The sequence below is a fragment of the Rhinoraja longicauda genome, chromosome 16 (genome assembly GCF_053455715.1).
Source record: "Rhinoraja longicauda isolate Sanriku21f chromosome 16, sRhiLon1.1, whole genome shotgun sequence".
NCBI classification, from domain to species: domain Eukaryota; kingdom Metazoa; phylum Chordata; class Chondrichthyes; order Rajiformes; family Arhynchobatidae; genus Rhinoraja; species Rhinoraja longicauda.
In genome coordinates this window covers 25,642,448-25,659,798 of record NC_135968.1, presented here as the reverse complement: position 1 = coordinate 25,659,798, position 17,351 = coordinate 25,642,448, and the positions used below count along the sequence as shown (strand labels likewise).

At 41.1% G+C, this 17,351-nt stretch overlaps 1 protein-coding gene across 3 annotated transcripts in view; it reads right to left on the bottom strand.

Moving 5' to 3' along the window:
• Nucleotides 1-17,351, bottom strand: part of hspa12a (heat shock protein 12A) — an 81,403-nt gene that overhangs the window by 22,148 nt on the left and 41,904 nt on the right. For all 3 annotated transcript variants that reach the window (XM_078413446.1, XM_078413445.1, XM_078413444.1), the window contains exons 3-6: nt 16,147-16,274; nt 7,896-8,082; nt 5,226-5,330; nt 3,864-3,980 (exon numbers count right to left, since the gene is read on the bottom strand). In XM_078413446.1, coding sequence (XP_078269572.1) covers nt 3,864-3,980; nt 5,226-5,330; nt 7,896-8,082; nt 16,147-16,274 — 537 coding nt within the window. The remainder of the gene's footprint in view (nt 1-3,863; nt 3,981-5,225; nt 5,331-7,895; nt 8,083-16,146; nt 16,275-17,351) is intronic.

The window sequence follows — 17,351 nt, the reverse complement described above, 5'->3', positions numbered from 1 at the left end:
CATTCCTACTAAAATCGTTTTTCTCTGGCGATGCTGCCTGACCCGCTGAGTTATTCCAGCATTTTGTGTCTATCTTTGAGTTAACAACTCGGATGGTTGACCTTTCAGATAACTGTTTCTCTCCTTACAGATGTTCCCCCATTCTGTACAGTTGTCCACATTTTCTGCTTAATTTAAAAGGAATATTATGCTGCCTCACCATGTAGCTCTTTCATTTCAATTACTGGTCTAGTGACTCATTACTTACATCTGTACAGTGAAATACATTCTCAATACTAATCCTTGCATTCCAAATGCATTTGTTGCAATTGCAAAAAAAATCCTGTGTTAAACCTTATGAATGCTGATTGGGAATTATTTATTGAATGAGACTGAAAATGTGTCTCCTGTGTTAATGTTGAGCTTTCGTTTGCCACTTTTATCACCTGCAGGCCCACTTTTAATAACTGATGTGCCAGGGCCTGCGAGTGGTTTTGTTCATCCATCCTGTTTCCTGCCACAAGCTTTTGTTCAGTTTGTTTCCTAATATTGATGTATTAAATTGCAACTGCGTCACTTTTTCAATCAGCGTTCTTTCGCAGATTTTCACTTTCCTTTACAATTCACCGAGGGGAAAATATTTTAGCCGCCACGAGGGTGTTAATCTGGCAGAACAAATTATGCAGCTGTTGTCTAACCCTATCAATTTCCATTTCATTAAAATCGTAGAATGGCATTCAGACCATTATTAATCTTGTATAGTGAAAACTAAAACTTATCAACCTATCTACTAATTTATCTTGAACATAGACACAAGATAGAGTAACTCAGCGGGACAGGTAGCATCTCTAGAGAGAAGGAATGGGTGGCGTTTTGGGTCGCGACCCTTCTTCAGACTGGTTAGTGATAAGGAAAACGAGAGATATAGATGGTTGTGTGGAGAGATAAAAAACAATAAATGAAAGATATGCAAACAAAGTAACAATGATAAAGGAAACAGGCCATTGTAAGCTGTGTTGTAGGGTGAAAATGAGAAGCTAGTGCAACTTGGATGGGGGAGGGATAGTGAGGGAGGGAATGTGGGGGCTACCTAAAGTGAGAGAAATCAATATTCATACCACTGGGCCTTAAAATGTCCAAGTGAAATATGAGAAGCTGTTCCTCTAATTTAGTTTGATCTACAAAGTAGAATATAGGTGGAACCAGGTAACAGCAACATCACAAATGCTCTTGAAAATCTCTTAATCCTCTTAATCTCTAGGTGCATTGCCGCAGAAACCTTTTGGAATTTAACTCTTACTTCCTTGTCTCATTCTTGATGTTTTTTGTCATCGGTAAATAAGGCTAGACACAATGAACTGCAGAAGCTGGTTGACAAACAAAAAACACAAAGAGCTGGAGTAACTCAGCGGGTTAGGCAGCACATCCGGGGAGCACAGATAGGCAATAAGTGAAGTAGGGATCCTTCTTCAGACTGGATGCTTGGTGCAGAAGGCTTAGCACCGAGAACTGGTTGGTCTTGTCAAAGGCAAAAATACCAGTTCAGTTCAGTTTAGTTTATTGTCACGTGTACCAAGGTACAGTGAAAAGCTTTTGTTGCGTGCTAACCAGTCAGCGGAAAGACAATATGTGATTACAATTGAGCCATTCACAGTGTTCAGACACATGATAAGGGAATAACGTTTAGTGCAAGGTAAAAACAGTAAAGTCCAATCAAAGATAGTCTAAGGGTGCCCGATGAGGTAGATAGTAGTTCAGGACTGCTCTCTCGTTGCAGTAGAATGGTTCAGTTGCCTGATAACAGTTAGGAAGAAACGGTCCCTGAATCTGGAGGTGTGCGTTTTCACACTTCTATACCTTCTATACCAAAATGGCTGGAACAGGAAATAAACTAGCCTCAAAGTTGTTCTCCCATGATATGAAAGCTGCAGGACCTTTGTTGTTTACTTAATATTATAATCTGGCCGCCAGCCTTCATTTCAGTCATTTTAACCACAGGAGACCAGATTTTCTAGATCTTAGAAAACAGAACAATTGAAATTGGACGAGAAAGGTGGAAACTATGAGGTGAATGTTTATGTATCACTGGATGTGGACAAGAAGAAGCAGAAGTATTCATTCCAGGTAGTAAACCTCTCTCCATGCAGTGTTAGAACCACCCGATCATATTTGCTTGACCAGGAGTTTATTACTTCCCTGTGAACTTCCTCTACAGACACCAATGAACAACACCCTGAACCTGGCTATCCTTTGATCACAAAACACCACTTGCAAATAGGTTTCATCCTCGACCCCACGCCACATCTACCTCTCCATAACTGAGCTCCTTAGGCTCTCTGTGCTCTGGATGATCTCTCCCACTTTCCCAAGTCGCATACCTTTGAATGCACCAACTAATTATTCTAGACTAGTGAAGAGTCCCTCAGTGGCAGCATTGCACTAAACAATCAAACCATCACTGGGTAGGAACGTCACTTAAAAAGCCCTGCTGTTAAATTCTGCAAAAATTCCAGAATTCTATTCTTCCTTACAATACCTTTCACTATCTTCAATTGTCATTACTCCCATTCACCATCAATCCCATAATATTAATTTCCTTCAACATTGAATACTAATTGTTTTTGGCAGCAAAGTGGCGCAGTTGGTAGAGTTGATGCCTCTGCGCCAGAGATCAGGATTCAATCCTGGCCTTGTCTGGTGTTTGCACATTCTCCCTGTGACTGTGTGGGTTTCATGCGGGTGTTCCAGTTTCCTCCTGTGGGAATTCCCACATCCCAAACGTGTGCAGGTTTGTAGATTGATTAGCCTCTGTAAATTGCCCCTAGGTAGTGAGCAAGTGGGATAACATAAAACTAGTATGAATGGGTGCTCGATGGTTGGCAGGGAATCGGTGGGCCAAAGGGCCTTTCCCATTTTAAATCTAAAATAAACAAGAGGAATCAACTGACATTGCTTTAATGATGCAAGAAGCAGGAATTAAGGAGAACATCCATCCCTAAGATATTGTTCAATCCACTCTGGTTTAATCATCCCCAGGGAAAAGTGTCTTCAAAATTTCTACTCTCTGCCAAAGACAGTGAAGTAAAACTCCAGAACACCATCATATCTTTCGCTCCTGTACTGGGATATCCATACTGGATTATGTGAATGACTCAGCACAGTAACAACTACAATTCCAAAATGAATGATCATTTCTATCCTTGCAGACTTCTCCAAAATAAATATTCATCCAACTCTTTGAAAGGGGAGATATTTTTTTTAAACTGGTGTATGGAAGTAATTCTTGAAATTTTGCAATTTTAATATTATGATCATTCACATAATTTCATCTGATAGCTAGCTTTGCTACTTAAGATCTGGCAATTATAAATATAAGTTCAGAAAACTATCTAAAATTTAGCAATCGACCAATGGCAAAATCAAAACCAGCACTGAATTACTGGGCTGATCATTCCCAAAACTATATCAAGAGGTGCCCCCCTTTGCTCAAAGGGAAACAAGCTAAGCCTATCCAATATTTTCCCATTTCCCCAAAATCCTCCAATGCAGGCAACATTCCGTTGAGAAAACAAAGGGCTGCAGATGCTGGTTTATACACAAACATAAGTATATGTTCTTCTGACCCAAAACTTCATCTATTTTTTCCTCCAAATATGCTGCCTGACCCGCTGAGTTACTGCAGCAGTTTGTGTCTAACACCCTGATGAATTTTGTTTCTGCTCTTTCCAGCACCCAACACATTCTAGTGTGGTACCCAGAACTGCATAGTACACCATGTGCAGACTAACCAGTGTTTTGTAAAGTTGCGATAATTCTGGCTATGCCGTAACAATTCTGATTCTTTGTGATGTTATGCCTTGGGGCTTGTGGTGATTTTAACTTACTTTGTAGGCTGCATGCCTCATGAATTGCTTTGCAGGTTGCTTCCATATAGCTGGCACTGTAATGACCCATCTGACTTCCGAGTTCTCAAATTGTGAACCAGCCTGGTCACTCAGCTCCTAAAAATAGAAGGATGTCAGTGACAAGCTTTCCCATCTTTTATTAGCTTCAAATTACACAGTTACCTGTCTTAAGTGTTATCACACCTAAAGCATGTTTATAATTTTTCCATGATAAGTTTAATGTGTAATGCAATTTACATGAAGTCTGGTGATACATTTTAGAAGGGCTGTAAAATGGCGCAGCTGGTAGAGCTGCTGCCTCACATCGGCAGACTCCTTGGTTCGATCCTGTCCTTAAGTTCTATGTGTGTGGAGTTTGCACCTCATGGGTTTGTGACCTCAGAGGTTTCCTCTGGGTGCTCTAGTTTCCTCCCACATCCCAAAGATGTGCAGGTTTGTAGATTAATTGGCCTTTGTACAATTTCCCCTAATGTGTAGAGCATGGATGAGAAAGTAGGATAACGTGCAACTGGTGTTGAACAGGTGATTGATAGTCAGTGTGGACTTGGTGGGCTGAAGGGCCTGTTTCCATGCTGCACCTCTAAAACTAAAACTATACAGAATGGCGCAGCATGGCATGAGCTTTTACTAATTAGCTTACAAGGATCTTTCACAGGATATATTTGTTTTAACATACTGCAACCCCAGAAATTTGAAACACAGTTTTTGCTGTCTAGTCTTGAATTCATTCCCTTTGGCAATTGACTATGTGGGGGATGATTACTGGGACATAGAATTATGAAGATGAAAGAGTGAAGTTATTTGTGGGGGTCAGTGAGTCTGTTGAAATGATGAAATCTGAACCAAAGCTTTACTAACAAGAGCTACATTACCCGATCTGTTCAGAACTGAAAATCGTTGCAGATGTGTCAAAGAAAGCACTATTTCACAGGAGGTATCAGATTTCGTGGATATTCTGAGAATTCTTAAGAACCACTAAATCTTTTTGTCTGATGCATCAAGCTTTAAAATTGTTGTGATTTATAGCATTGCAAAATGGTCGTCCACTGTCATCCAGTACCAGTACAGAACAGCATAAACAAAATATATGTGATTCATAACCCTCTATTAAAACTGTCTCATAAGCTGGGATTTTATTTGAGACAGTATGTGCTGGTACAAGATAACAGCACTTCTAAAACAATAACACATCATTATTTCATTTTCTGTCCACGTGGTATGCATGTATGTTAAAGGTGCACACCAGCACATTTTCGTCTGCAAAAAAAAAGCTCTGTTCATAAGCAACACATTTAAAAAGGAGTCAAATTCATATAAAAGTCCAAGTGGTTTCTAACACACCTGTAAGGCATGGTCTTTAAAGAACATTAATGCACAAGCAAAAATTTCGATAGCTTTGACCTTTTTTCCATTGGCGGCTTCCAGTTCTGTCTCAATTGTGAGATCCTGGTTGACAGAAAAATAAATGAATGCATCACACAATGATAGTTCCATAGAGTAACAATTGCCCAAGCTTTCACAGAGTTGCTACTCCATCTAGTCACACATAGAATCCTCCATTTAAAAGCAGGCCACTTAAAAGCCATTCCTTAAAAGTAATTTACTGTCCCTACGATCAAATAGCTACACTGAAATCTTCTTGAGTGCTACTTTTACTGTACAGCACTTCAGTAAAACTCTTGAAAATAATTAGGTTTCAATGACTATACATACAATGTATCAACATGTCTACATCTGAGCACTCAATGCTCACCCTGTACAAACTATTCAAAAAGGTACAACGACAATTTTCTACCTTCAAAGGAAAGTGATCTGACAGAGTATATTGTACGTATGTTATAAACCTTGCTTCATTTTCAATTCTATTTAGATGGTAGGCCATAGTGTGATATATTCTCACAAAATAAGGCAAGGAATAGGAAGTCTAACTACATGATGGGCCATTAGACATTGGGCTTTATTTGTGGGGTAAAGGAGATGAGGCACAGGCACTTGCTCACAATTCCACCGTGATTTGGATTTACATGCTTCAGCCAGCGGTTGAATGCCATCCTGACGTTAATGGTGTCATCGAAGCGAGATAAGTTCATTCATGCCAAGTTCCTCATGTATCCCATCTTGGCATTATCTCCTCCTACTCAACAATGACACAGCTAACCTGGTGCATATTTTACACGGCTGATAAGATTATGCAGTCGCATCATTCCACTGTGTCTTGCTGTTTTATACATTCTCATGGGAAAGATTAGAGTAACAAACTCGTCTATAACTCAGCGAGAGAGTCTTCACTGTTCTTCTGCAATGCAGAAGAAAAACTGCCTGCGATCTTATCCAATCCCATCTTCTCTGCATTGAGGCACAGTGATATACAGCATATGTGGTGATGGCTCATTTGCAAGCTGGAACATTTAATTAAATACAAGTTCTTGTTCCATTCAGTGTCATTATTACAAAGCTGGTATTCTGCATGGTTGTTCTGTCCAATATCATCAAGGTATGTCTGACGTAGATACACAGAGAATAACATGTCAATGAATATAAATGCACTGGCCGTCCAACCCCAACCCCTTACCTATCCACATACAGAACCAATGATTCGTTGGGGAGAACTGAACATGCGCCAGAGCCGTGGCAAGAAGCTACCACCACCAATTCCACACAATCCCAGTGGTGGACAACGTTTGCCTTGTCCCCTCAAAAACATAACTCATTATATTCAGAATTTAATTGGAAAATGAAACCCAGGTCCAGCTGCTCATCTCAAGAGTCAGTTCTCTCATTGTCTTTTTGAAGATGGCTCACACAGGCAACAATTTGAAAATTGTAGTGATTCTTCATCGATGAAGGTAGGATGTGGACTAGTTGTCTCAAAGAAATCCAGGCACTCTTGCTGTGACATCTAGGTTACATAATGAGCGAAGTGAAATTATAAAGCTTTCTCCTGAAAATTCCTGATCAACTTCAAATAAAATGTTTTTTTTATTTTTCATAGGTTGTGCTGCATTCATCTCAATGGAAAAAGGTATTTAGCACCTATCGGCACTCCATTTCTTCCACCCACACATCCATCAACCTCATCCACTGTGGAACCTTTTTGTGTTCAATTCAATTGTGACTTAAACAACCACCTAAAAATTATAGTTACGACTGTGACATCTTTCACACTGTGTTGCACAATAATGATGTAGGGCAAAAAGCTAGTTCAGAAGTTTAATGTGACCTGCACCATTGTAATACAAAACAAAATCTAAACTCCTTATACTTGAAAAGAAATCTTTCAAAGGGGTTAATTTCAGTTTGCAGTAATTTGGAAAATAAGATGGATCAACCAAAACACTGGGGCACCATCTTTGATCTCCACCCTAATTACACACATGGGAAAGATGAGAGGTCATCTACCATTATTTTCGGCTTCAGAACAGTACAAGGAAGCTTCTTAATATAATGGTAAAAGGGGTTATTTTTAAATCAGTCAAGGATTCAGATTTTCTTTGAGTCCACCTGCATCTGAATAGTTCAGAATTTAAGATCAAGTGAAAATGCCAATTAGTCACCATCAAAATATACACACTGCTTTTTAATTTAAAGCTGTTTTGATGTAAATGTTAATATATAGATTTGTATGATCCATGCCACATGGCAAGCAGTACGTACAAATTACCAGAACATAAACAGAAGAATGTTGTTTATGTTTAGAGATCATTTTTTAAGAACGATCAGGACTCCATTAACCAACCTGTGTGGAGACACAAAGCTAATTTATTTGGATTGGTAATTGTTATCTTTTATTGAGGGGTGGGGATTATACAGAGCTCTGGCTGCGAATAACACCAAGACTCCTGCTGTTAGGGTTTACTGAAATTGTACAAACAACAATCTTGACCCTATGATGTAAAGCACTTGCCCTTGGGGTAAACTTGTACATGCGCTTTATTTTTTTAAATGACGCCCTATAGTGCAAATTGTTACCTAAAGTAAGCAAACCGGGTAAAGTGAAAATAAGGAACTTACACTGGTTGTATGAAGCTTCATTTTGAATTTCTCGAAGTAGAGCCATTGTTTTGAATCGTTTGGATCCAGATCGTGGTAAAAGTCTCTGGCTGCATAACCAAAACTGTGGTACTTGCCATCTGGTGTCATGAGGAGAGTAGTAGGAGTCTTCTGATTGGATACACCAGGGTCACCGCCTTCCCAGCGCCTAATAAGAGAACAATTCAGTGAGACTGTAGCTGCTCTCTTTGTGACAAGGCATGTTTGCGGAATGAGAGCACAATAAATATATTCATGGATTAGGATTATAAACTTGATAATGATCTGGAGCCCTGAGTTCCAGTTGCCCAGATGCACCAAACAATATTTAAAATCAAGTACTAATGTACAACAAAATTCCCATCCTTCTGGGAAAGTGATCTTTAACCCTTAGATTAAAGGGAATGCAGGAGAAGTTCAAATCTGTGGATTCTGACACTGGAACCCACCTCACTTGATCCGCTTTAATTTAAACATTAACCTGGCTTGGCTGGCAGTTCGAGGGGCCTCCCAGTCACATCCTTCCTGCACTTTCAGAATCTTCCTACCAATGCATGCTGCCCTCAGGATGGCTACTACAGAGCGGAGATGGTTACCCACCTCTTTGTACAGTGTGGATTTGCAAAGAGAATCTGGAGAATGATGCAAAGGTTCATCAAGATTTCATATCCCGAACAGCTCCTTAACAGAGGACTCTCTAATTTACGGACTGTTTCCCAGGACACATTTGGATTCGGACATCAAGTGCTGCTAGAAGATCATCATCTCGGTGAAAGGCACTCTTTGGTCTCCCAGCAGAGCAGGTTTTGTCTGTTGCCGACCAGCCCGCTCCTGACTGCAGGAGTACGTGCTGAAGGAGTCGCTGAAGCTTGGTGAGGCTGACATCAAGGCTCTGTGGGGGAGGACCACAGACTAGGATCCTTCTGCAGCAGGACATTGGGGAGAGGGGGGTTTGGTTTGGTGGAGATTCACCTCACACAAGGGGGGAGTGATATCATCCCGGGGTGCACATGAGTGACAAAGGTGCTTGGTATAAGGATAGTTTGTGAACACCATCAAATATACTACCTAATGAATATATTAGCACTGAGAATGGCAAAGGATTTTTTGCATTGTTCTTGTTTTGTATACATTTTTCATTATTCTGAACATAGTTTATTTTTAGAAAAATAAATTCTCGGTGCTAGCTCTCCCAAGTCTTTCCAAGCTTGATCCTCATCATCCTCTGATCTTGAACCTCAGTTCGAAGGGATCAGCAAGCATCCCCTCCCCCCCCCCCCCTGCCCCCCCCCCCCCCCCCCGCCCAAACCCCCCACCCCATCCCTCACCCAGCTGGCCTTCAGACCTCTTTCTAAAACCTTAATCTGATTCTTGAAGGGATGGGCGGGACCAAACTACCAAGGAAACATTTGTTGGCCCAGCGGGAAACATTAATCTAACATGCCTTTTGCAGCATTGAGAGATTTCTGGACTGGCCTCTGTAAATCAGGGCTGTTCAAATCCTTGCTGCATTACAAGCCTGCAGCAACCATCTGGCAGTCCTCAAATTGAAAGAAAATGAATGAATATTTCTCTTTGTGACTCATATACCCTGGAATTCATCCCCACTCTTTCCAGGTTCAACTCTCAATGACTTGTTACTGTGGTTTTTTTTCTCTCTTTCTTGTAGTTGTAGTCCTTACAGTTGTAGTTGCTGACCTGTTAGCTCCAAATGAAATTAATTTCTTGCCTTTCAGCTGACGGAGTAAATCAATGACACATTTTCAAACGCCAGAGGCTGAAGAAATGGCTGCTTTAAGAGACAGCTGCAGTGTAAGCAAACACTTCCAATGACTGCGCCCTCAGTCGCAGATCAGAGGCTGCAAGTGGAGAACATACAAACTCTGTAGAGGCAGCACATAGTCAGGATCAAACCCAGGTCTCCAGCGTTGTAAGCGCAGAAAGGCACCAAATCTACCGCTGCATCACCACTGGCTGTCAAAGACTTTTCAATTGTCCCCAATAGTTGAAGATGTTTAAACACTATTCAAATAAATTTAAGTAATGCAAACAAATAAATTAAATATATGAAGATATAAACTGAATAAAAATGTTAGAAAGATTCATTCATTTCATAGATGATGCTACTCTACCAGCTGTCCAATTTACAAATTAATTATTAGCTAAAGAATATTTAAAGAATTTAAAGAATAATTAAAGAATATTTAACCATTTTTTATGTTTTCTAACATTTCTTTAATTGCTTTAAATTCTTTAATAATTTTAAATCTTTCATTTTTAAAAGTTTGAGGATATTTTTCACTATTTGTGCATAGCAGAGATGTTTACAAGAATTCTGTTTGACAACTGTTTCGACAGCTGGTTTGGCAGCCAGGAAACTTGGGTATGGTCTTTCTTGCTCCCAATGTATTTCCAGGGAGGGGCTTGCCGTGAACAGATAAGGAGCCAGCAATGGGTACATTGCTCCAAGTAAGTTGGTGTAGGCAGGTGCATGTGGCTCACTGATCATTAGTGCCAGGTGGAAATGTCCATCAGGCCAGATGCATCACCAGTTAAGCCTATGTTTAGCACAAGCCTGTATCTTGGTATGGGGGACCACAATTTTCATTAAGAGTATGCACCCAATTAATTGTTAAGCAGCTGATTTCCACATAAATCAGCAGCTAGCCCTGATTAAGGAGTCTCCATGGGATTTTTGTGGTGGATAGTTGAGTTAGCATCCTCGCCCAATAACAGTCACATGATGGATGCAATCAGTCAATGCAAAAGATTCCAAGTCCATTTTACAGGCATTTTTACTTTTACTGTACATTTGCAGTCGGAAGTTTAAAAAGATGTTTGAATCATATCAGATTATCTGAGGCACTTTGTCACAAAGATGTTCTCAACACTCCATCAACATTTACTTGAGAAATTTCCATCATAATTCACATAAAATATTAACAAGACTGGACTTTCATTTGAGTCCCCAGGACTAAAGGTGTATTTGCTGGTTACAGGGTACATTCATGGTTTGCAGTAAAAATGGAAGGAGAATTGTATTTTGAGTAGCACCAGCTACCACTGGAAAGAGATGTGGGAGGGTGAGACGTAACCTCTTGACACTGTGAAGAAAGCCCATCTCTGCTATTGTGGATAGACACAAAATGCTGGAGTAACTCAGCGGGACAGGTAGCATCTCTGGAGAAAAGGAATGGGTGACATTTCGTATTGAGACCCTTCATCAGTTAGAGTCAGGGGAGATGGAAACGGTTAGTAGAGTAGTGTGAAAACGACAGATCATAGCCGATGATGATCAAGGAAATGGACCTCCTTCGCCAGGATCTTCAGAACAATAGGCAAGATCCTCCCACTCAGTCACCAAGACTTCTCGAAACCTGCCGCTAAAATCCAATTGATTGCAAGGAGCCCACATACTGTGTTCTATTGAAATCACATTTAATTAGAGTTTGAGTGCTAAAGCAACAGGTGGCTGAGTTCGCACCTTCAGACAAATTAATTTTTAGGCCTAATTTTTCATGATAAAACCAGGCTTGCCAACTACCATGTCATCTTAGCACAACATTACTTATTTCTTGTTGTCATGTACGAGTATTTAGAGAAACTAATTGCATTAGCTATATAAAATTGACTGCAGTTAAATGTCCCTTATGTTATGAATGAAGTTTGGAAGATTTTGTGAAATTAAAGTTATTACAATTATGACAAGTTGCTTATGGTGACTGAAAATAATCTGATTTTGTTTTATTACATTTGTTTCTGGACTTTTCAACCTGTGTTTTGAGGACCTCATCCATTTTATCTGTTTTTATTCAGAATGATAGACATCAATTCTATCCCTACTATTAAAAAATTTGGGGAATTGGCCAGAATTTTTACATGTGTTTTGGGGAGACTATTCAGTGACTGGTTATGGGTTTTCCATGAAAATTGCAGATTAATCTCACTGAAGGTCACAAATAATTGAGCGGGAAGTATCTTTGAAACATTTTCTGTGACAACCAACTCTTTTTTTGAATTTGGAACAAATGCACCGTACTTATAGGCATCAGTGAACACCAGAGTTCAGTGGGGCATGAAGACATTGAGCACGCAACTGAAGGTCAAACTTATCTCACTGCTGGTATTAACCAAACATTCATCTAACCAACTCAGTCTAATCACACGATGGAAGGGGACACTTTTCAATAACTTCTCCTGTTAATATAGGATCTCCAACTTAGCCTGGCTTTAGCAGAAAATAACATCTATGTAAAGAGGCTGAAACACTCAGGAGGACTCTTCTGATAAGCTATAGACTTGAAACCTTAACGCCATTTTTCTTTCCCCAATTACACCTTGGCTGCTATGTGATTCCAGGATTGTCAAGTTTAATGTAAAAAATAGATAGAAACAAGGAACTAAAACAGCCGGTTTAGAAAATAAGACACAATGCTGGTGGTGACTCAACAGGTCAGGCAACACCTCTGGGGAACATGGATAGTTGATGTTTCAGGTCAGGACCCTTCTTCAGTCCTTTCAAGAAGTTCTTCTCCTGAGATCAGTCTTTAGAACGGTCCCGACCCGAAACATTATCTATCCATGTAATCCAGAGATGCTGCCTGACCTGCTGAGTTACTCCAACACATTATGTCTTCTAAAGTAAAACAAAACTGTATTTTTGTTTTGGGTTAAAGTACTTTCTCAGTATGCATTGAATCATCTCACCACACACAAGATTTATAAATAATGCAGATTTTGGCTGCAGAAGCAGGTCTTATGTGGTGATCCAATTCTTCAGCTATGCAAGGACACATCCCTGCCTGGGCTATTACCTGGAGTCAGCCAGGGAAAGCTCTCCCAACACTGGCCTTTCTCCTTTGAGGCACATTCCTAATAGTTTTTAACATTCTGAATTACACCGTCATACCCATCCATTCCCTCTCCCTAGTTCTCTTCACTCCCTTCAGATGTCTTCAAGGCGCTCTGCTCTACCAGCTGTTTGTTCCAATTGTTCCCCCATCAAATATCTACCTTATCCTCCTCACCTATCATTTCTCATACTAACACCCATGGATCCATCCACAGAATCCCCGATTACCTGGTTGCCAAACATTTTAACCCCTTTTCCAATTCCCATACTGACCTGTGTAGGAAAGAACGGCAGGTGCTAGTTTAAATCGAAGGTAGACACAAAATGCTGGAGTAACACAGCGGGACAGGCAGCATCTCTGGAGAAAAGGAATGGGTGACATTTCGGGTCGAGACCCTTCTTCAGACTGATGTTAGGGGAGTGGGCGGGACAGAGATAGAATATAGTCGGAGACTGTAAGTGGTGGGAGAACTGGGAAGGGGAAGGGGAAGGGGATGGAGAGAGAGGGAAAGTAAAGGCTATTTGAAGTTAAAGAAGTCAATGTTCATACCACTGGGGTGTAAGCTACCCAAGCGAAATTTGAGGTGCTGTTCCTCCAATTTGCACTGAGCCACACTCTGACAATGAGGGAGGCCCAGGACAGAAAGGTCAGATTGGGATTGGGAGGGGGAGTTAAAGTGCTGAGCAACCGGGAGATCAGGTAGGTTAAGGCGGACTGAGTAGAGATGTTTAGCGAAATGATCGCTGAGTTTACGCTTAGTCTCGCCGATGTACAGAAGTTGACACTTGGAACAGCGGATACAGTGGATGAGGTTGGAGGTGGTGGAAGTGAACCTAAGCTCTGCCTCACCTGAAAAGACTGTTGGGGTCCTTGGATGGAGTCAAGGGGGGAGGTAAAGGGACAGGTGTTGCATCTCCTGTGGTTGCAGGGGAAAGTACCTGGGGAGAGGATGGTTTGAGTGAGAAGGGACGAGTTGACCAGGGAGTTGCGGAGGAAACGGTCTCTGCGGAAAGCAGAAAGGAGTGGAGATGGGAAGATGTGGCCAATAGTGGGATCCCGTTGGAGGTGGCGAAAGTATTGAAGGATTATATGCTGTATGCGATGGTTGATGGGGTAGTAGGTGAGGACAAGGGAGACTCTGTCCTTGATGCGAATCCGGGGATGGGGAGCAAGAGCGGAGCTGCAGGATATCGAGCAGACCCTAGTGAGAGCCTCATCTATAATGGAAGAGGGGAACCCCCGTTTCCTAAAGAATGAGGACATCTCCGATGATCCAGTACGGAAAACCTCATCCTGGGCGCAGATGCGGTGTAGACAGAGGAATTGGGAGTAGGGGATAGAGCCTTTGCAGGAAGCAGGGCGGAAAGAAGTATAGTCTAGATAGCTTTGGGAGTCAGTAGGTTTGTAGTAAATGTCGGTCAATAGTCTGTCTCCTCTGATGGAGACGGTGAGATCCAGAAATGGTCAGGAGATGTTGGAGAGGGTCCAAGTGAAATCCAGATACGGTAGGGAGATGTCCCATACTGACCTGTCGATCCTGGGCATCTTCCACTGCCAGAGGGAGACAACATGCAAATTGGAAAACAGCACCTTATATTTCACTTGAGCACCTTACAACCCAGTGGTACGATCGTTGATTTCTCGAATTTCAAGTAACCCCTGAATTCCCTCCCATCTCCTCCCCCACCCTAGTCGTCAGATTATGTTTACTGTTCGCATCCCTGTATCCCTTCACTAATTCTCTCTCCAGTTCAATACAGTCACTTCCCAGCTTTGTCTATAATCTTCTCCCCATCCTATTCCACTCCCTCATTTTCCTGTCCTGCCTTTCGGCTCATCCAACCCTAGACTCCGCCCAGAATTTGACCCTCTCACCGTTCTCTATACTTATCCAACTCCCCACCACCATTGTGGACTTCATCCCAGCCCACTTAGCTCTCCTACTAGCCCCTGCATTTGTTCTCCTCCCCAGTCCAGAGCACCAAGTCCCTTTCCCACCTTACTTTATAACCTATTTTCCCTCCACATATCCATCAACAACCCCATTATTTTCCGATCACTCCCCTACACTGGGGGTAAATTGCAGTTGTCAATTAATCCTCCTGCTTGTCCTTGAGATGCAAGAACACTCAATCACTTTGGGGAAAATCCACATTGTACAAACTCCACAAAGACAACACAGGAAATCAAGATTGAACCAGGGTCACTGAAGCTGTGCATCAGCAGCGTGATCCACTACACCACTGTTCCAACCATCGTATTTGCTGAAATACCCAAGTTGTACAGCCTTACTGATCAACCACCCATGTCCACTGCAAGACAGTCTGGGAAAGTGGGCAAGGGGCAGTGTTGAGCTGGATCAAGTACCAATGGCTTTGTTACACCATCTCACTCATATCAGGGGCAATGACCTAGATACTCTGATGGTGTACCTCATCAGCTGGTAAAGATGCTGCCTCACATTGCCAGAGACCCAGGTTCAATTCTGACCTCAGGTGCCATCTGTGTGGAGTTTGCACGTTCTCCCTGTGACTGTTTCCTCGGGTTTCCTTCGGGTACTCTGGTTTCCTCCCACAACCCAAAGATGTGCGGGCTTGTAGGTTAATTGGCTGCTGTAGATTATTCCTAATGTGTAGGTTTCGGAAAGTGGGATAACATTGAACTAGTGTGAACGGGTGATCGATAGTCATTGTGACTTGATGGGCTAAAGGGCCTGTTTCCATGCTGTATTTCGAAACTAACCTAAACAACCCTTTTCCAGCATCCCTCTATTTCATATCTATTTTATGTCAAAGGCTGCAAAGGGCAAAGAAATCATTTGCAAAAACAATAGTAGGAAAGTGAGCATCATAGCTATTGTCAAGTTATTTGGAGAATTTCATCCAGCTTGACATGACAAAAATTCCCAGATAAAGAAAGGAAAAATAATTTTTTGCTCACAAAGTGAGCACTTTGCACAGCAATGCACTTGTCTTTAATTATTTCTTTTTCTTCAATTCCCAGACACCATACTCCAGAATTTCAGAGTAAAATATTATCTGCACTCAATGATTTTAATTCTCTAATTTTTATGAAGTGTAAGAAGACAAACGAGAACGACATGTAGCTTGAAAAAATAATTTATTTTCCTGTGGTTGAACAGCATTTAATATGAGCAGACAACCCTATTCATTTCAATTAACCAAGAAGTGTTTCTGTTTTCAACAAGAAAATAAAACACCACACCACATCAGGTCCCGTTAAACATTTAAATGAGCCAAGTCCCTGGTAAGCCTGGAAGGTTTCCATTATATGCTGTACTCCTCTGCCTTGGACTTCAAACAGCTATCATAGAAGAAACAGGCTGAAAATCAGCAATGCCTCTGCATTGCAGCTCTTACCTCATTATATGAATGCACTCAGGGTCCCTGGCGAAGCTGTAAGCATATCCACTGGATGTTGTGCCAAAATCAATAGCTACCACCACAACAAATGACTGGTGCAAGGACACAGCTTGTTCTGAGTCTTTCTGTAAGAAAAAATATCTTTGTGATATGATCATTTTTAACGCAGGCAATTTTAATCTTTTTTATTGTTGCTTGCTGATTGAACTTTATTAAAATTATTTGCTGCATTGAAATGACCTTCAAAATGGGATCATTTTATTTTTGGTTCACTATATGAATGATGAAACTCTTTCTAGAACCAACTATTGATTTATTGATGTCAAAAACCTGTCTTAAGAACAGATTAAAATGTCTATAAGGCAACGGATAAAGGGCATTTTTTAGGGGAAGTTGTAATATAATGTCTTTCACTGTCATTCGATGAGATTTCTGACCAGTTTCCCTAATTACTCTTTTACTGATAAACAAAAGGATTTCTAAATGTTTCACTATCTTTGTGTGTTAAATGTATTAAACTAAATAACAGTGCCACTGCCAAAGTAATTCTCTGTGGGAGGTGGTCAGTATTTAAGGAGTGAAAGTGATCCAGGATCTGCAACCTATGGGCAGCATCAGGAGGATATTATTTATTTTTACATTTACAGAAATGCCGCCTGGATTAGATGGTATTAGCTATAAGGAATGTGGATTATTTTCTCTGGAGCGTTGGAAGTTGGGGAGGACCTGATAGAAGAATATAAAATTGTGAGAGGCATAGAAAAGGTAGACAGTCAGAACCTTTCTCACAGGGTGAAAACGGCAAAAACTAGAGGGCATAGCTTTTAAGGTGAGAGGAGCAAAGTTTAATGGAGATTTGTGGGGCATGTTATTTTTTCACAGAGAGTGGTAGGTGCCTGGGGTGGTGATGGAGGCAAATACAATAGTCAATAAAGAGGCTTTTAGATAAGCACATGGATATGCAAAGAATGCAGGGATATTGATCACATATAGGCAAAGTTTAATGGTGTCATGTTTAGTACAGACGTTGTGGGCCGAAGGGCCTGTTCCTATGCTGTATTGTGCTATGTTCTATGTACTATTAGCTTGTACCAATGAAGCACCTCAAAATGTCAGTTGAATGGTAATGGTAAATGAGGGCTCTCTCCAAAGGCACAATTAGTTTAAAATTTGTGATATCAAGACATCTAGGCTAAGCACAG